This window comes from Sus scrofa, chromosome X, assembly GCF_054392235.1.
Source record: "Sus scrofa isolate SSC_HxYL_T2T_F1_AM1 chromosome X, Sscrofa_HxYL_maternal_Yorkshire_Landrace_v2.0, whole genome shotgun sequence".
Taxonomy (NCBI): domain Eukaryota; kingdom Metazoa; phylum Chordata; class Mammalia; order Artiodactyla; family Suidae; genus Sus; species Sus scrofa.
Genome location: NC_139401.1, coordinates 109,242,861 through 109,264,071, shown reverse-complemented (window position 1 = coordinate 109,264,071; position 21,211 = coordinate 109,242,861). Strand labels below are relative to the sequence as shown.

Sequence of the window (21,211 nt, the reverse complement as noted above, 5' to 3'; positions counted from 1 at the left end):
TAATCAGCCATCAAAAAGGAATATTGCCATTTGCAACATGGATGGATATTGAGTATATTATGCTAAATGAAGTAAGTCTGAGAAAGACACCATATGATCTCATGTATATGTGGAATCTAAAAACTAAAACCAAAACCAGATTCACAGATATAGAGAGCAGGTGGTTGCAGATGGGAGAGGTCAGGGGGCAAAATAGGTGAGGGGATTAAGAGGTGCAAACGTTCAGTTATGAAACAAGCAACAACGATGTAACATACAGCATAAGGAATATGGTCAGTAATATTAAGTTTGTACAAAGATTACTAGATTTATGATGATCATTTCATAATGCATACAAATGTCAAATCACTATGTATTATACCTGAAATTAGCCTAATATTCCATGTCAACTGTAATTTTTTAAATTTTTATTAAAAAATACAGTATCTCTGAAGTACAATAAAGCAAAGCATAATAAAACAAGGTATGCCTATACTCTTTCTTTTGCTTTCTTGGAATCAGGAATATGATCTTGAAGGTGAATCACCTTCAACCACATAAGCATGGAGTATACTCTAGAAGATGGTAGAGCAACAGGATGGAAGAAACCTAATTCCTTGAATGACTGTGAAGGAAAGTTGAGGGAGGAGGTAGATGGGCTCCTGAGCTGAGAATAGCTGAGACTTTTTAGGCTGAGTAAATCGGGCCTTGCTTATCTTTGACACCTCAAAGAGAAAGTTAATGGCAGGAGCTGAGCTTTGCTCAAGTATAAAGATGACCACTTTGATCACTCCTGGGGTCAAGGAGACCTCCCCAATCACATATGCGCAGTAAGACTCCTAGGGGTCAAAAATGGAGGGAGCACAAGGCCGTAAAATAAGTCCCGATACCGTCCCAGAATCCTTTGCTCCAGAATGAAGCTTGGCCAAAGATGCACACACTTATTGGGGAGGGTCCTGTTTCCAGTCAGATGTGAGAAATAACAAGATAACTGGCCAAAGGAAAACAGAGACCCAGAAGAAATGTCCTAAGTGATTTAAATCGCCTCTCTGGTGTGCTCCTCATTGAGGAGGACGCCCACACCCATGCTCCTCTTTTGGGTATTTTACTGCCTTGCCTTTGTCTTAAACTAATTCTCTGTGTGCTCTCCCATATGTTGTACTGTGTTTTTAATAATAAACTTTATACCTGTTTTTAAAAGTCTTTGCCTCCTTGAAACATTCTGGCTTTTAATGGGGGACAAGCATCAGGGAAATTCTGATTCTAGCCTCTAGCTAGTCTCGTGGCTAGGATTCTGGTTTTCAACCAGGCTTCCCAGGTTCAAATCCTGAGCAGAGAATTAAGATCTCATTTTCAAGACATCAATCACTGCTGTCTCTCTGAGATCAAAGCCACCACGCCAGACCTGATCCACTCATCTCTGAACTATTCCATTAATGCAAATAAATTTCTATCTTAATTAAAATTTGATGGAAATCTTCATTACGACAGCATATTAGACTTTGCCCTAAAGGAAGAAATTAGATCCCATCTAACTGATCATACACATTTGAGAGGTGATTATCACACAGGATAGTATGGGAGTGCAAGTGAATGGGAACATGAGGAGGATTAGATTTTAAGTACAGTTAGTATATGTCAAAGCTTGACTTTGAAGTTCGCATGACTCTAAAGATCATGGCCTTAAATTCTAACCAATGGTTCTTAAATTCTTAATGCATCAAAATGAACCGAACCACTTGTTAAAGTACACATTCTCAGCATTTATCTCCAACAATTCTGATACTAGAAATCTAGTTTTTTGGCCATGCCCATCGCATGCAGAAACTCCCAGGCGAGGGGTTAAACCCATGCCACAGCAGTGACAACACTAGATCCTTAACCCACTAGGCCACCAGGAAACTCGAGAAATATAATTTTAAAGAAGTACCTTAGTTGATTCCTATCTATAGCCAAGTTAGAAAAGAATAGTCTATTACAGTGTTTCTCTTTCTAGATCACTCAAGCTCTCAGAAAACTCCAATTGTTGGATGGTTCCTGGTCACCTCAGGGAAGAAGGAAGGAAAAGCAGCAAGAACCTCATCTCTCTCACTGGCAACATTTGCTATACTTTTTTCCTCACAGGTCTGAAATTTGGCTAACAGTATGGGGGCCCAAAAAAGAGTACCTTTCAGTATATAACAGCAGGAAACCCATCCACATTCTAACTATGCAGACCTTGGCTTCGAAGACTTCTCCTTAGCAATTTACATTCTTTTCCCTGAAGGCCACTCTGTCTTTCAGAGTGAATACGTAAAGACAAGACCTGGTTAAAAAAAAAAATGTAAAGGGCCATATTACTCCATTATTTTCCCAAAGCTCCTAAAAGGCAGGGAACCCAAATTCCAAATACTGCCTGGCCTATGTAATTTATTCTTACAAGTTATATGGGGTTCATATTTGCAGAAAAAAGTTTGATAAATTTGATCTTTTGAAGGCGCCATGGGAACACATTTGGCAATTAATCCATATTCTTATTTTATCTGGATTAATGTTAGTGATTTCATGAACACACCTTCAGAATTAAAGACAGACTTATGTTTTTACATATATTCATGTTTATTAGATAACCTACGTAGACCATCTCTACAGTAATTTCTAACACTCTAGATTTCTGGACTGTAATGCAAATTTTGACAAGGCAGGCAAAACTGGGTCTTGAGAAGCTCAGTGCAAAGCAGCCTTCACTACAAGATGCTATCCTCCAATATCAGCCTTAAATAGGAGAGGGTTTGTTAAAGTATCAATAAATTTTTATGTATTATGTAAAAGGGATGGATTGTGATGGCTACTGATTAATGACAGTAATCTACCATAAGAATAGGGTATTTGGGGAAATTTTCCATATTATTTTACCTTTTTTGAATGGTGGGATCTCACTTATAGGCCTAGAGTCAGCCAAAGTCCCTCTGGCCCTAAAATCTTAAGGTTCTATCAAGCAATGAAGTATAGTGAAAAGAACTCTCAAAAAGTTAGGCATTCCAAGGTCAAGTTCCGAGGAAGAAAATGCCTAGTTTGCATGGGTACAGACAGTGTAGCTGAACAGACTTATGGGGAAAGAAATAGAATATGAAGTTAGAGAAGTAACGAGGGTCCAGATCATGGAGGGCTCTAAGCCTGTTGGAATTACTTGGGTTTTAATGTGATATGGGATTCATTGGAAAGAGGATTTTAGACATTATCCAAATTATGAATTAACAGAATCACTCTGACTGCTGTATTGGGAATAGACTGTATTGGTGTAAGCAGAAAGACCAGTTAGGAGGATATTGTAATCATCAAGATGAGAGAGCCTTACAGCTTGAATTAAGGAGGAAGAAACAGGGTAGAAGAGAAACAGATGAGGTTTTCTTCATCTTGTCACCAAACTGTACCAATGACAAAAGGCCATATGGCAACACTTTTACAATAACATCATTTTCCAATACAAAAAGCCATACCACCCCTTAAATGCTTGATGTTTTTATTCTCCATATTGTAAATATTTACTTCTTAGTTGTCCCTCAGGTATTACTTTCCTAATTATACAGTGCACTCAATGGCCTGCTGTCTCAATACTAATAGCACGTTTGTTAGCTGACAGAAATTCAGGCAAGAAGTCAGAAGATAAAATTTTTGTGAAACTGCTATAGATAAGGATAGATATTAAAAGCTCAGCCGGGACTGTATGTGAGTTAAGTAAAAGACGGATAAAAAGAAGGCACTAGTATGCAATTACTCTGTTTGCTTCCCTTAAAAGTCCAGCGCAGTTGTATTTCCTTTATCACATTAAGTTGATTATGGACCTTGTATTTTCATCACTCCAGGAACTATAACGAAGGCCATGTATTGGTCTAATCCTAGATTACAATTCAAATAAAAAAAACCAGAAAGCTAGCATTAATGCCATAAACTGATTCAAATAATCTAATTCATCTGATCTCTTGCAGGAACACTAACACAAGTTTCTCTACTAGATTAATTAGAGAAGAAAAGATATATAAGAAATAAGGAAATACTTCTTTTCTGACATTAGCTAAATGATCCATGTTTGGGATAGCTGGAACAGAAGCTAAGCTACAAATCCCATGGCAGTACCAAAAATACCTTTTTTAAAAAGGTTAAATATTAACAACACATGATCACATATAGGCTGCAAGTATACTGTGTTTAGTCCAAATAGTTTAAAGGTCAGGAGATTTCACAGTAAAAATATGGTCATTAGCATTTTTTGAAAGATTGAGGGATACAGGCTATATTCACACATGACAAAAACAATGAAGAGACATTAGTCAATCACCACCACTACAGTTAGATAAATAAGAAGCAAGCCTATCTCAAAATTAAATTAGAAGTCAACAATCTTGGTGTGAGTCACAGCCTCTCCATTAAATAGTATGACCTTCAGAAAACCAGTTAGTTGCTCTGGGTTGCAGCTTTCCTACCTAAAAAAAAGGCTGGGGGTGGGGTTTGGACACAAATCTCACTCTCAGAAATGTTAAAGAACACACAGTCACACAACAAGGGCAAGTAAAGGATTACTCAACAAAGGATGCCAGAGATAAGCTGTTTAGAAAAAAGGAAAAATCAACTGAGATCCAAACGTCATAACACATGCCAATATAACTTCAGAGAGATAAGGAGATACGTCGTAAAAATTCACAAGGAAAACAAGAAGAAAAGATATCCTTGGAGAGTCTCATCATCAGATGGTAAGGAATTTTGTATATTTAAAGAATATGGAAGAAACAGAAAAGGAAAACATTGGGAAATTTTCTACAGAGAAAAGGAAAACCAGGATACTTAGGAACAGTAACAAACACAGGAGGCAAATGCAAAATGAGAAAAACACAGCAAAAAGGACAAAAGGCTTATGTCCTACCCCAATTTGATGGCATCTCCCTCTCTCGGTCCTCAACAGGAGGGAAGGCAGGAAGTAAACTCTGACCCAGTAACCGGAGGGGAGCTGTTTAAGTTCACGGGCCTGATAACCATGTGACTGCTCCACGCCAAATCAGAGGGTTGTTGCTAAAAGCCTGAGTAACCAACCACCCAATAGCAGCCACCTGTAACTAAGCTCCACGGGGTAGGCAGGACAGAGGTTAGTCCCCAATTTGGTAGATGAGAAAACTGAGGCTCAGAAAAGGTGAACTGAGATTGCAAAGTCGTAACAACTGGCAAGCATTTGAAGCAATTCTGGAACCCAGCTGGGGTTCTGCCTCAGTCGACCCATCTGTGACATGAGGAAGTTAGATCAGACCCGTGGTTCTCCAAGCGCAGTGCCCAGGCCAGCAGCATCGGCCTCCCAAGGGAACTTGCTGGAAATGCCAATTTTCAGGTCACCCCAGACCCCGGAATCCTGACCTCTGGGTGGGACCCAGCAATCTGTGAAGCAGCCGCTGTGAAGGATGGAGCGGGAGGAGGGGAAGGTGACACGACGGATGCCCAGGGGAGTAGGGAGACATTAACCTTCGTGTGGAGGAGGCAGCTGGTGAAGGCCAGGAGGAGGGATTGGGGGACCAAAGATGCTGAGGGACTATGGTGCTGAGGGACTGCCCATCATCCTTCACCACCCACACCCTCCTGGGCCTCCTGTCTTAATGAGGGGATGCAGGACACTTGAGCAACTTGGCCTCACAGCTACTGAGGGGGAAGATAAAGGCCCTGAGGTGGGAAAGCAAAAGCCCCTCAAGCTGTGCCCAGGAGGCTCATTTTCTGCCACAGAGGCTGTGGCACTGGCATCGGAATGTGTCACGAATGAGGGGGCCAACCATGTTGCTGAGGACAGGAAACAAGAAAAGAACTGTTGAGGGGAAGCAAATTCCTCAAGCTGATGAATCCTCCCAAAAAAAAATGTGGTGATTCAGTTGGAGGGTGTTCAAACTTCTTTCAAGACTTGAATAATGTTATTGACTTAATGCCCTAAGAAAACTCTAGACAGAATAGGCAAAAATAAAATTCAAACATCATAAAGCAATTTGTGATACCAGGAGAAAATATGCCTGTCTCTATCAACCTGCTTGCTAAGAGATACAAAATCATCTTATGAGCCTACAGATGATGAAAATAAATAGAAACCAGGTGTTGAGGAGGCAGTTGTTGAGAAAACACAAAAGAAAAAACTTTAGAAAAAGTCTGAAGGTAAAAGCTACCCAAAAAGAATTTTTTATTTTAGGTTGAAAGTTTTGAAGAATGCAGAGTTACTCAGAAAATGTGGTTCAGAAACTCGATGAGCCTATTTTAGAACATCTGAAAGATATTTGGCTCAAATTCCCAGATGCTGGTGAGCCTATGAGTTTCACAGTAGAATTTCTCTGAATGTATCTCAAAGGAGGTGCTGACTAAAACATATATAATAAGGTCATACCCAGATGATTCTGATCCTTCTCTCGTGGACCACAAATTATAAGCAGCACTGGGTGCCAAGTACATTGAAGAAGAATGTCACTCAGAATGCATTAAGCAACCTGATAACAAAGGAAATGGAACTTCTAGAATAGGGGACAAAACAACTTTCAAAGACTCATACTTCAGTTACTTTTGAACTCCTGAAATGCCGAAGTTTGGAGTACAGTGGGGTTGTTACAGCTAAAATTCTTGAAGATCATCAATTGTGTTTTTTTTTCCATGAGCATACAAAATCAATATTATATGGGACAGGACAAGGCACATAGAATGACAATGACTATGACATAGGGGAAAAAATCAAGTGAAAAGAAAAAGAAAAGAGAGAGGAAGAAAAAGATTAACTAGAAGGAGAAGGAGAACCCTAAAACAAATGCAGTTTTGCAGGGTGCAGGGTGCAAGGGGCAGTGAGCCACGGGTGATATGTATCATTAAAGAATAGCCTCAACAAACTGTGCTGCTAATAGCTTCTTTTTAAAAAAAATCTAGGTGGCTAAATAAGAAGTTTTAGAAGGTTTTAAGACCAGTGCTTTCTTAGAATTTCAGTGGTCCCCACTTTTCTGCCAAATGTAGAATTCACTGCATCCTTGAACTTCCATAGTTTGGTTCTTGTTAAGTACTTTTGTCAAAGCTATGAGCCTACAGCTGAAAAATATCAGAATCCATAATGGAAACCAAGAGTGCTTTAGAAAAACTTCCTGAGAAATCAACTGAAATAGTTTTCAAGCTAGCTTGTATGACTTGTACCTTCATCATTGTGTCATAGAAATCCAGTCTCTTGTACTAACAAATAAACAATGCACTTTTTTTTTCTTAGGGCCACATCCACTGCATATGAAGGTTCCCAGGCTAGGGGTCCAATTAGAGCTACAGATGCCAGCCACAGTCACAGCAATGTGGGATCTGAGCCACGTCTGCAACCTATACCACAGCTCACAGCAACACCAGATCCTTAACCCACTGAGCAAGGCCAGGGATCGAACCCACAACCTCTTGGTTCCTAGTCAGATTCGTTTCCGCTATGCCACAATGACAACTCCAACAATGCACTTTTAACCTGACCATGTGCATAGTTAAGAGTTCCAGTAAGACCATCTTCAGTAACTGTTAGTTTACTTGAGGGTCTTTGTACTGATGATTCAAGTAAAAGAAACAGAGTCAGGTGATTCATCACTCAGGAGTTAAAAATGTCTTATCTTTATTTTATACTTTGTCATGAAATACATTTAAACTTAACAAAGCAGTTTTGGTAGCATTCTACCTTCTAGGAATACTATCTTTTCACCTTTAGGTCAACTTGTATCAGATTATTTTGTTGAAGGAAGGCTAAAATACCAATGGGGAAAAGATGCTGTAGAGCAGTGGTTCTCAAGCGTGGCTCCCAATGTGATGATCTAGGAGACCACGTGGGGCAGCTGAACCCAGCCCTGCACCTTTGCTAAGGCAACACAGGAGAAGAAGCTCACTTTCACCTAAGGTAAGACCAGCCTTAATTCACTGGCTTGAAAGTATTGCAGGTAAAGTGACCAGGACAGCAAAGACTCACCTGGGGAGGAGACTAGAACTCCCTGGGCCTGAGCTACCTACCTCTCTGAGGGTAATGATTGGGTGGTGGTTTTGGAGAAAAGTGTTGCAAAGCTGGTGACAGAAAAATACAGATACTACAATGCCATTTACATAAAGTTTTACAACATGCAAAAAATACTATGTATTTTGGGCTATAAGGGTATATTTAACAATGTGTTTCATTCCCATAAATGTAGGCAAAGTAAAAATATGCATGGAAATGAAACAACAAATCCACGACACCACTTGTTCTTTGAAGAAAGGATGAGCAGAGCTTCAACTCCATTTCTAATGTTTCATTTCTTAAACTAGAGGGAGATTACCTGGGCACTGAGGAGGTTCGTGTTAGTGTTTGTATTAATGTTGCTATAGTTGGGGAGATCCCGTTGTGGCTCAGTGGTAACAGAACCCAACTAGTCTCCATAAGGATGCAGGTTCGATCCCAGGCCTCACTCAGTGGGTTAAGGATCCAGCATTGCCGTGAGCTGTGGTGTAGGTCGCAGATGTGACTTGGATCCTTCAGTGCTGTGGCTGTGCTGTAAGCAGGCAGCTGAGGGTCCAATTTAACTCCTACCCTGGGAACTTCCATATGCCGCACCTGCAGCCCTAAAAAGAAAATATATAGTCATATATATATGACTTTAAGTAGTAAATAGTCCTAAACTCTAGACTCTACATGAGAAAGTGGGTGCAAATGTAGTTGATCAGAGAAAGGGAGTTTGAGAAGGCCCTGTTTCTCCAATTAGTTAAGGTTACTTAGATACGTAATCCAAATGCCATTAATGACTTTTCCCCCATATGTTGTAACAGCATACTTCCCAATCTGTTTCGTATAAGCCTCCTTATATCTTAAGCTCTTCACATTTGGAACCTCAAAGGGTCTTATTATCTTTCTGTCTTAAAGAACCAAGTACCTCCAGAGACAAGGTGACCTGAGATAAAGCTATGAAAATGAAACAAAACTTGCATCCCTAGTTCTTCTGCCTCTTTTCCCAGTGCCCTCCTCTTCATTCTCAGGCAGTGGCTTCTGCCCCATCCCCAACTCCATTATCGCCAGGCACTAGAACAGGGTCACCCACTGCCGCTCCCCATATAGACCTCCCTTTCCCTGGGAGCACCCCATGCCCCAGATCTTTCCTCCATTACATTACTCATGCCTTCTCTCAAATTTTCTGTTCCATTTCAAGACCCTGCCTTGAAGTAATACTTTCAGGTTGGTTGTGATACCACGTTAATTTACAAGGTACTTATCTCTGAAAGATTCTATAAAATGATGCTAGGATGAGCCATATCAGACCCTATGGCAAAGCAGGAGGAGAAAATGTTAGACAATTTGAACTTATATGCAGAGACAGCAAGTTGCCTAACATGTAACCTCTCTCATCTGCCCAAGTTGCAATTTAGAGTAAGTTAAGAACAAAGCAAACAAATATTAACACTGGTGCAACTCCCTGAAATCGTATATATACTTTCAATTGCCAAATTAAAAGACACTTTTGTCTACGAAGTTGCCCCCCTCAATCTAAAGATAGTTTTACCTTCTGGCAATGTGAGATGTATTGGTATCTAGAGAAATCAATACTTTACAGAAATTCAAGGCTCAACTCCAATCTCACCCATTGAGGGCTCTCCAAATTCATAAATGTGATCCTACAATATAATAACATTTGGTTTTATACTATGTACAATTAACCAATATAGAGAAGCAAGTTGTTTATAGTCATGTAATAAATGTTTGAGTATTTACTCTGTTCCAAGCACTGTTCTAGGTGTTTAGGGGACACATGAGTAAAGAAAACATACAATAAGCCATGACTTTGTGGCATTTAACTCTTGGTGGTAGTTGAGGAGGCAGAGGAGTGGGGATAGGGATAATAAAAACAAAGATTAAAATTTGTTAAATGGGAAAAGTTCGAAGCTGTGAAGGAAATAGACGGGGTGGTGATATGAGAGTGATTGGAGTGACAGTAGGTGACAGCTTTAGTTAGAGTAGTCAGGGACCATCCCCTGTGAGTGCTCTTTGACTAAAACCTGAATTCTGAGGAGGAGGTAGCCATGGGACAATTTGGGAGGAAGAGTCCCATGAAAACAACTAAGAACATAAAAAAGGGGGAGAGGGACATTTCTTCCATATAGGGGGCAAGCATTTACTGACAGAGGGTGGGCAAGAGGACTACATTAAAATTTTGCTTCCTCTGAAAAAAACTGCATGCTAAGAAAGTGAGGAGACCCTGACAAACCTCACTAATAACCCTTAATTCTGATAAAGTTTGTTGTATATTATCATGTTAAATATTCACAAACACCCTGAGGGGTGGTTACTATTATCTTTTTTTTTTGTCTTTTTTAAAAATGATTTTTATTTTTTCCATTATACTTGGTTTATAGTATTCTGTCAATTTCTACTGTACAGCAAAGTGACCCAGTCACACACACATACATATATACATTATTTTTCTCACATTATTCCCCATCATAAGTGACTAGATATAGTTCCCAGTGCTATAAGCAAGATCTCATTGCTTATCCACTCCAAATGCAATAGTTTGCTTTGCATCTATTAACCCCAGATTCCCAGTCCATCCCACTCCCTCTCCCCCTTGACAACTACAAGTCTGTTTTCCAAGTCCAAGAGTTTTTTTTCTGTGGAAAGGTTCACTTGTACCCTATATTAGATTCCAGTTATAAGTGATATCATATGGTATTTGTCTTGCTCTTTCTGACTTACTTCACTCAGTATGAGAGTCTCTAGTTCCGTCCATGTTGCTGCAAATGGCATTCTTTTGTTCCTTTTTATGGCTGAGTAGTATTCCATTGTGTATATATACCACATCTTAATCCATTCATCTGTCAATGGACATTTAGGTAGTTTCATGTCTTAGCTATCGTGGATAGTGCTGCAATGAACATATGGGTACACGTACCTTTTTCAAGCAAAGTTTTGTCCTGATATATGCCCAAGAGTGGGATTGCTGGGTCATAAGGTAGTTCTGTAGTTAGTTTCCCATACTGTTTTCCACAGTAGTTGTACCAATTTAAATTCCCAACAGTGCAGGAGGGTACCCTTTTCTCCACACCCTCTCAAGCTTTTGTTATTTGTTAACTTGCTAACAATGGCCATTCTGACTGGTGTGAGGCAGTACCTCATGATAGTTTTCATCTGATTTCTCTAATAATTAGTGATGTTGAGCATTTTTTCATGTCTCTGTTGGCCATCTGTATATCTTCTTTTGAGAAATGTCTATTCAGGTCTTTAGGTGAAAAACTCATATGCTGAGACTATAAAACATTAATTAAGGAATTAAAGAGGATTCAAAGAAATGGAAAGGTATTCCATGCGCCTGGGTTGGAAGACGTAATACTGTAAAAATGGCCATACTACCCAAGGCAATCTACAGATTCAATGCAATCCTTATCAAGTTACCCATGACATTTTTCACAGAACTACAACAAACAGTCCAAAAATTTATATGGAACAACAAAAGACCCAGAATTGCCAAAGCAATCCTGAGGAACAAAAACCAAGCAGGAGGCATAACTCTCCCAGACTTCAGGCAATATTACAGAGCCACAGTAATCAAGACTGTGTGGTACTGGTACCAAAACAGATATACAGACCAATGGAACACAATAGAGAACCCAGAAATAAACCCAGGCACCTATGGTCAATTAACCTTCGACAAAGGAGGCAAGAATATAAAATGGGGAAAAAAACAGTCTTTTTAGCAAATGGTGCTGGGAAAACTGGACAGCTGCATGTAAATCAATGAAACTAGAACACACCCTCACACCATGCACAAAAATAAACTCAAAATGGCTTAAAGACTTAAATGTAAGATAAGACACCATCAAACTCCTGGAAGATAACATAGGCAAAACATTCTCTGACATCAACCTTACAAATGTTTTCTCAAGTCAGTCTCCCAAAGCAACAGAAATAAAAGCAAAAATAAACCAATGGGACCTAATCAAACTGAAAAGCTTTTGCACAGCAAAGGAAACCCAAAAGAAAACAAAAAGACAACTTTCAGAATGGGAGAAAATAGTTTCAAATGATGCAACTGACAAAGGCTTAATCTCTAAAATATGCAAAGAACTTATACAACTCAACAGCAAAAAAGCCAACAAACCAATGGAAAAATGGGCCAAAGACCTGAATAGACATTTCTCCGAAGAAGACATACAGATGGCCAACAGACACATGAAAAAATGCTCCACATTCCTGATTATTAGAGAAATGCAAATCAAAACTACCGTGAGGTACCACCTCACACCAGTCAGAATGGCCATCATTAATAAATCCACAAATAACAACTGCTGGAGGGGCTGTGGAGAAAAGGGAACCCTCCTGCACTATTGATGGGAATGTAAGTTGGTACAATCAGTATGGAAAACAGTATGGAGGTACCTTAGTAAACTATACGTAGAACTACCATATGACCCAGCAGTCCCACTCTTGGGCATATATCTGGATAAAACTTTCCTTGAAAAAGACACATGAACCCACATGTTCATTGCAGCACTATTCACAATAGCCAAGACATGGAAACAACCTAAATGTCCATCAACAGAACAATTGGATTAGCAAGATGTGGTATATATACACAATGGAATACTACTCAGCCATAAAAAGGAACAAAAGAATGCCATCTGCAGCAACATGGATGGAACTAGAGACTCTCATACTGAGTGAAGTAAGTCAGAAAGAGCAAGACAAATACCATATGATATCACTTATATCTGGAATCTAATATAGGGCACACATGAACCTTTCCACAGAAAAGAAAATCATGGACATGGAGAACAGACTTGTGGTTGCCAAGAGGGAAGGGAAAGGAGTAGGAGGGACTGGGAATTTGGGGTTAATAGATGCAAACTATAGCCTTTGGAATGGATAAGCAATACGAACCTGCTGTATAGCACTGGGAACTATGTCTGGTCACTTGTGATGGAGTATGATAATGTGAGAAAAAAGAATGTATACATATATGTGTGACTGGGTCACCTTGCTGTGTAGAAGAAAATTGACAGAACACTATAAATCAGCTATAATGGAAAAAATAAAAATCATTATAGTTAAAAAAAAAAAGAATTGTAGTTTCTTACCAACCTGGAAAAAGAAAACCATGTACTAAATAGCAGAGTGATTATTTCTGGGTAGTGAAATTAAGGGTGCTTTTTATTTTCTTAATTCAAGTTCTGCTCCTTACTGGCTGTGTCTCCTTGGGAACATTGCTAAACCTCTCAGTGTTTTGGTTTCCTTATTTTCAAAAGATGGGTAATAATAGTACTCACATCATACAGTTGTTGCAAGGAGTAAATAAAATAATCTATGCAAGTGTTTAAAATAGTGCCCAACCTACAAGTACTTAATAAATGCTAATGATCATTACCTCAATATCATTTTAATTTGCATTGAGTGTGAGCATATGTCCATATGTTCAAAAGCCATTTGTCCATATGTTTAAAAACCATATGTATTTATCTATGATTTATCTACCCAAGTCCCTTGCTTATTTTTCAATTGGCTTATTTTCTTATTGATTTGTATGCACAAGATATACATGATTTTTGATTCCTTGTTTTGGCCTGTTTTATCATCTGTTGGACAAAGAATATATCTTATTTTTACAGAGAGAAAAGTGTGGATACTAAAACTTGCTGGAAAACCTTGGAGGGCCTTAGCAGACTTTTTCCTTGACTTTACTTGTTCCTAAATACACCACAAACTCATCTGCTAACTCTACCACCATCTCAATGGTTGTTTCTTTGGGAGGCCAACCTACTTTTAAGGACAAAGGGCAAATTCCATACTGAAGCATTCATGGCCCCAATCTGCTTTAAATTCCCACCTGCCACTCTTCCCAATACTCCAACCATTTAATTTCCTGGGTAGGTACACACCCACATACCTCTGCTTTCTTTACCTGTTGTAACCTCTGCCCCCCTTTTCATTGCCAGTTGAAATCTTCATTTCAGGATCCCCTCCTGAGCACTTTCCCAGATACCAGTCCAACTCCTTCATCTCTCTTCCTCCAACCCACCCCTGCCCCAGCTAATCATTCACTCTCCCATGCTTCCAAAGAACTTTGTTCTCAGCCCTGCTAGAGCACTTGACACCTTGTGTCATCATTGTCCAAGTGTTTGTCTAACACTCCAGACTATGAACTAGGACAAGCCATAGGTCTTAGGTACCTGTGAGTCCCTAAACCTTAACACAATTCCAAGCACACTGTACTCAGTGATATGTACTCGGTGCTTGATATGTACTTAGTGAAGGTTTGAATGACCAGGGTCTGGAGCGTTTGTCCTCTAGCTTCAAGTGCACAGCCCAGTTTTTCATGATGTAAAGAAAAACACTTACATGACTTTTGTTCTGTAACATGCTATTTCCTCCAAAGTAAATAATCATCACTTTCCTATTGAAAGTTCTGAAAAAAAAGAATGGATGGAGACATGAAGGAGGTAAAGAAAGCAGAAATACTCATAGGAAAAAAAAAAAAAAACATCTACCTGGGAGTATGTGCTTCTGCTAAGGAAGAGTGGAGGCAGCCCTATCATAGTGTGCAATAGATTGGCACCCTCCTCACCACAGGACTTCCGTCACATCACCCAGGTCTGCCCTCTGGCCAGAAGCAACATCTGCTTCCTTTCCCTACCTCAAGGCTCAGGCTTTTCTTACAGCCAGGGACTCTATAGGGTTACGAGCACATTTTAATAGGGGCCATATGGAGATAACATCCTGCCTTTACTGTCCTCATTCAGGGCATGTTGCCATCTTTTCAGTCCAAGTCCTCCCTCCTCCAGGAAGCCTTTTCGGAAAAAAAGCCCAATTATGATGCCTCCTGACTCACTTGGTTGAGTCAATCTATTACAGTGTAAAGACAGAAATGATTTACATTGTCAGTGTCCTCTAGCCAGAGATCACAGGAACATGCCTGTAGTTGAGTAAGTTGGGTTTATTATTCATTACAGTGAGGGAGAACACACACCATGGGGGAACCATGTGATGTCTCAATAACAAGTGTCAGAGAATCTATTATATCAGTTGGGGGTTGGCTGAGTTATTTGGGGGAAGTTTTCAAGGAAACAGGGGTTTGCTATAGACTAGATGACTTTAGATAGCTGGGGTAATGCTGTGATCTGTATTTGAATAAATCTTATCTATAGGGAGAGGAAACTAGAACCGGGACAAAGCTGTAATTGGTAAAAAAAAAAAAAAAAAAAAAAGTGGTAGATCCTCATTTTAACCAAGAGAGGAGGATGTTTAGTAATGTGAGACCTTGTTTTTGTTCCTATGTAAACAAATTTAAAGTGGCCTTGTTTTGTATACTTTCATCATGGGCTCAGAGTGACCCATGTCTGATGCTGGTGTTCTATGACATTGTTCATGTCCAATAGGAAAATAAGATGACCTAGCCGTGAGTGCTAGTCCAGCTCTGAATGTCAAGGCTGCTGTTTTTTGTTTTTTCATTCTCAACATGCAGTCTTTTCTCCCAAATAGACAGTTACCAGAGATGATGGCACTTGCATCTCCATCCTTGGCAAAGTCCTACCTGAGGCATTATATGTTGGTGCTTAGTAAATACTTGCTGATTGACTAAGGATAGGGAAGTCTAGTCTGGGACTTTGAGAGGCCCTCAACTCATGGCTATTTACATTGTGCCTGATTAATGAAAATTTAGCTATCAAGTTTCTCCTGAAGCTGCATGCATAAGGTCTGTTTCAACTTTAAATTAAAGGTCAGGAGGTTGGTCCTAGACCTGGCTCTTCCATTAAGTGACGTGACCTTGGGGAAGCCAGTTAGCAGCTCTAGGTCTTTAGAGAAAGCATTTTAAAAACAGTCCTCGATTCAATATTTAAAGGCCTTTCCAGCTCTGAAATTTTGGAAGAATGTGTGCTTTTCTTGCATCTCTTCTACTTTTATAGAAAGTGCTAAAGGGCTACATATTATGGGGGGCATTACATAACAAATAGTGTTATAGGTGAGCTGTGTAAAATCAACTGGGATTTTAATCTTAACACTATTTGTCACTAGTAATTTCAAGTGGATTAAGGAGTTAAATGTAAACACTCAGAAGACCTCCAAAAAGAAGAAAGTGTAGAGTATATCTCTGGATGAGAAAATATTTCCAAACTTACAATGTTAAAGCCATGAAAAAGAAATTATTATTAGATTTTGCAACATAAGAATGAAAGCTAATACCTAGAAATACTAACCAACTTAGAAGACAAAAGTCAGACTAGGAAAACATTTTCAACTATTTGCTGAAATATCCTGATATAATCCCATCTCATTCCATCTACCTAATTCAAATCTTGACTAAATGCAGAGTATGAACTCCAATTATATAGATGATAAAACTGAGGCGTAGAAATGATAAGTAACTGTTCTGAGATCACATGGGGCCAGGGCAGGTTGGAGAAGGGATGTTAAAATCTACTCTAGACCTCAGATTGGGATTCTGCCTCATCTTTGTTGTCTTTATAGTGAGGATTATGGATTAGAGATTTTTGACATTGCTTTCCAAAGTTAAACAAATGCCTTCCAAATTTAAACCAGTGATGATACCATGCTCCATGCTTGAGGTGAAACCACAGGAAGAATAAAAACATTGAAATTTGGTTGGTTTTGTAATAGGAAAAAAAAATCTCCCCTTACCATCATAGATTAGTACTACTTTTACTAAATATAATACCTAGATATTATTTGCTGTTTTTTCAAAAAACATTTTTAGTGTTACAAAACTTTTTAAAGAATGAGTATAAAATAGCAGTTAATTTCTCCATAATTTTCAGAATTAGTTACATTTGAGGTTTTGATTAAACAGATCTTGAAATCAATAAAAAGGCTCAGACTGTTGCCTCAGAAACATCCTAGGAAGCCTGCCCTTTTAATGTCTGACAGACTGTCATGCTTAGCTCTTAGGAGATGATCTGGCCCTTTAAAAGAACGCTCTCTTTATTAAATCTTTGGAGGCTTTATGGGAATTTGTCCAGGTTCACTATACACCTTATAGCTCCTGACGTTTATTACTTCAACATTCAGTTCTGACTGCACCCGTTTCAATCTTGTCTATTCTTTCCCAAGTATCCTTAGCCAAATTAAATCATCCAAATTCTTCTCTTGAGAGGTTTTTACTACCGTTAATGTCTGAGCTATACAACCTTTATGACCCCGTCCCTATTCACATGACCCATTACCAGGTGGAAATTGGGGAGCCCCTCACAGTCAACATGGCCCAGGGTGCCTTCAGAAACAGTTTTTCAGAAAATCGCGAAATCGAAAGGACAAGAGCCTTTTAGAACCTTTAAAGACCTGAACAAAACATAGAGAACCCTAAGGTGTCAAAGAACCAGGAGTTGACCGTGAGTAACCCTAGAACCGTTGGGCCCTGGTTATCCATTGGACCCAGGGTATGTCAATCCTCACTTCTCAGCAAATGAGCTTGGACCTCGTGACGAGGGGGCGTGGCCCTTTGTCTACTCTTCTGGCCCGCCCCCACCTGTGGCCTGGCCATCTGCTGTCTGGTGCCCAGCCTCCCTGGGCCCTCCCTGTGTCAGCCTCCTGCCACCTGTGGTGGGGACTCCTCTTTTGGCCCTTCACCCGCCACCCGCTGCCCACAGCTTCCCCTCAGGGCAGCTACCTGGGTGGCCACCACCTTCGCCTGTCCCCACAGGCGATCGGCAGGCTCCCTGTTGACGTCGAGGTAACTGCCTGGTGCCATGTCGGCCGCGAGAGATGGAGACCCGGCCTTGAGCGCGGCGGGGGAGGCCAGAACCAGCGATGAGGTGGAGCGCGACACCGGGCCCAGTGGGGGCGACACGGCCCCGGGCCCTGGGGCGGCGGGAGTCGCGGGGGCGGAGGGAGGCCCAGGGGCGGTGGCCCTGGAGGGCGGGAGCGCTGAGGAGGACTCGGACATCGGGCCGGCCGAGGAGGAGGGGGAGGGGGAGGGAGAGGAGGGTCTGGACGTGGCCGTGGACGCGCACCAGTTCCCCATGGCGGGCTTCCGCATCATGTTTCTGGATCTGGTGCACTCCCTGCTGCACCGCATCTACTACAACGACCACATCCTCATCCGGCCTCGCGGCGGCCGCGTGACAGTGCACCCTCGGCCTCGCTCGCCTGGCAGAATGGCCCTGGAGCTCCAGGGGCCCGAGAGGCCGGAAGAGGGGCCCACGGAGGCCGAGGCCACGGAGGAGGCGGAGGAGGAGGCCTCAGCCTGGGAGGCCGCCGAGGAAGAGCTGGCCGAAGAGGCCCAGGACACGGCCAGCGTGTGGCAGCTGGCCATGGCGGCCCCTGACCCTGACGGTGAGCGGCGGGTGAAGGGCCAAAAGAGGAGTCCCCACCACAGGTGGCGTCCCCTGCCGCCGACGGTGAGCGGCCGGCGGAGCCTGTGGGAACTGAAGGCCACAGGGGCCCAGGGGGAGCCCAGCCCCCTAAGGGCCTTCACGGGTTCGGGGAACCTGCTGCCCTCTGCCAGCCCCGTCAGGGTTCCGAGATTATCCGTGCCACTCATGAGCCCACAGGTCAATGTCAGTGGAGGTGGGTGTTCGGGAGGGAGCTTAGGAGGAAGCGAAGAAAAAGGAACCCATGCTGGGTTCGTGGCTTAAAAAAAATATCGGGAGTCTTAGAGTTGACCCCAAAACATGAGGAACTATGCGGGAGCCCCTGGTAAACGTGAAACATTCAGGGGATTGAGGAACTAATGAGCTGCACCATAGAATTTGTCTTCAAGGCAAAATATTTTTGCAAGAAAGTTCTGACCAAAACATACAGAGTGCATCAGACCCAGACACTTTGCTGCTTCTCTGAAGGGCCAGAAGTCATCAGCTGCACAGGGTGGCAGATTTACTGCAAAAAGAGAAATAATGTCACTGAAAACCATCAAGCAGCAGAAAAGTGAGGGCCAGGGAAGTGTTGTATCAGTGGGAAGGAGGGTGCCCAGCTACTCTTTCCTGGGCTGCTCCCATCCTCCTGCTTCTGAGGGTAGACTACTGGGTATCACTACTTGATGAATAGGGATTTTTCGTCCTGTGTCTGGTCTCAAAATCTGTATTCTTCTTCTTCACCCAAGAAACAACAAAATATCAGAATGGGAAATCCAATGAAGAGGCCCAAGGTGCTGAATCTGAAACAGAAAAAGGGAAGTTTAACAAAAACCAAGAAGAACCCGAAAAGAATCTGGGCCCAGCCGAGGGCAGGCCGTGAAGACCCAGGTATCTGTGTATAACTTTGAAAATCACCCAGCTGTTCCTGGCATCTACCAGTTTGGGGCTTTTGGCTTTTTAATTCTCCCAGTAAACTAAGAAAAAGTTTAAAACTAGTTTAACGATTCAATTTTGCCTGCTCAGAATGTTAATAAAATGCATTATGTACTGAAATACACTTCATGTCTACTCATTTGTTCTTGTGAGGTCTTTCATCTTCTACCTGTAAGACTACTAACAAGTTGTAAATGTATCAGTACCTCAAACCAGCATTTGTTTAGAAAACAGTTTCTAGAAGCAGCAGTGAAAGTACTGATGGGGCCTTCATTACCTGGCTACAGAAGTGCAGTCTCCTGTACTAAGAGAACACCTTTTAGAATGTGACACTTACAAATAGTAGAAAGCTAAGAATTTCGAGTAGGATCACATTTAGTGATACCTAAACATTTGTTCAGTTTAGATTTTTTATGTTATGTGACAGTCAAAATAAAAGAAACTTAGTCATCGTATGCCTATTGTTTACCACTGAATTGGTAATGAAGTCTTAAGGCCTATCTTGTCTTTGAGCATATTTAAATAACATTTTCTCTTCCTGCATTTTCACAGGTGTATTTCATAATAACAGCCGCCTTCTCATATACTAGATATGGAAACCGAGGGTCTAGGAGGGTGAGGGAGTATCATTTGTGCCATGGGCACAGGCTTTTAAGGTGGAGAAATTAATTTAAATCCCAGAATGGCCTCTCAAGGGGGAAAAAATATTTATGGTGTTAGGCAAGAGGGAGACAAGGTTGTTATGATCACATGATTGAAGCCATTGGTTGTACAAGCACCCAGAATCCAAGGTGCAAGAGGAAAACGTGTTATTCTTCTCTAGTAGTTGAGCTATAGCGCTCCAGTGCAGCAGGTGTGTACATGAGGCTAACCGTTTTCTTAGATTTAGAAAGTCCCCGGTGCGGGTTAATGCTGTATAATTGTGAATTTTTTCTCATTTCATCCTGCAGTTGAGAGGAATAGGAAGAAGATAGAGCAAGAAGAAAAGATCTGTTGCTCCCGACTTTTGCATTTATCATTTTTCAGAAGCCCATGAGAATTTTATTAACATGATTCCATTTCCAAAATTCAACACCCCAAAAAGCAATATCCACTCATGTATGACTTCCCTCTTTTACAGATGTATTTCATAGCATTTGTTCTAGTTAAAAGTAGGTTTTAAATTAATAAACTGAAATACAGGCAGTTTTTTTTTCCCACTGTACAGCAAGGAGATCAAGTTATCCTTACATGTATACATTACATTTTTTTCCCCACCCTTTGTTCTGTTGCAACATGAGTATCTAGACAAAGTTCTCAATGCTACTCAGCAGGATCTCCTTGTAAATCATTTCTCAGTTGTATCTGATAACCCCAAGCTCCTGATCCCTCCCACTCCCTCCCTCTCCTGTCGGGCAGCCACAAGTCTCTTCTCCAAGTCCACGATTTTCTTTTCTGAGATGTTCATTTGTGCTGGATACTAGATTCCAGTTATAAGTGATATCATATGGTATTTGTCTTTCTGGGTCATTTCACTCAGTATGGGTCTCTAGTTCCATCCATGTTGCTGCAAATGGCATTATGTCATTCTTTTTTATGGCTGAGTAGTATTCCATTGTGTATATATACCACTTCTTCTTAATCCAATCATCTGTTGATGGACATTTGGGTTGTTTCCATGTCCTGGCTATTGTGAATAGTGCTGCAATGAACATGCGGGTGCAAGTGTCTCTTTTAAGTAGAGTTTTGTCTGGATAGATGCCCAAGAGTGGGATTGTGGGGTCATATGGAAGTTCTATGTGTAGATTTCTAAGGTATCTCCAAACTGTTCTCCATAGTGGCTGCACCAGTTTACATTCCCACCAACAGTGCAGGAGGGTTCCCTTTTCTCCACAGCCCCTCCAGCACCTGTTATTTGTAGATTTATTAAGGATGGCCATTCTGACTGGTGTGAGGTGGTATCTCATGGTAGTTTTGATTTGCATTTCTCTTATAATCA

The 21,211-nt window shown here is 41.1% G+C and overlaps 1 protein-coding gene and 1 long non-coding RNA gene across 8 annotated transcripts in view; one reads left to right on the top strand and one right to left on the bottom strand.

The window, feature by feature from the left end:
- The window catches only part of LOC102165926 (uncharacterized), a 1,721,850-nt gene that overhangs the window by 1,483,806 nt on the left and 216,833 nt on the right, over positions 1-21,211 (bottom strand). The gene's annotated exons all lie outside the window — the stretch shown is intronic.
- LOC102165589 (uncharacterized) lies at positions 17,429-19,355 on the top strand. Its single transcript, XM_085008309.1, has 2 exons — positions 17,429-18,280; positions 19,047-19,355. The coding sequence occupies exons 1-2, from the start codon at positions 17,695-17,697 to the stop codon at positions 19,178-19,180; spliced, it is 720 nt and encodes a 239-aa protein (XP_084864435.1). The 5' UTR covers positions 17,429-17,694; the 3' UTR covers positions 19,181-19,355.

Coding starts and splice junctions, on each gene's coding strand:
- LOC102165589 (XM_085008309.1), top strand. CDS start 17,695: ATGTCGGCCGCGAGAGATGGAGACCCGGCCTTGAGCGCGGCGGGGGAG. Junction 18,281..19,046: donor GGCGGCCCCTGACCCTGACG/GTGAGCGGCGGG, acceptor TCTTCACCCAAG/AAACAACAAAATATCAGAAT.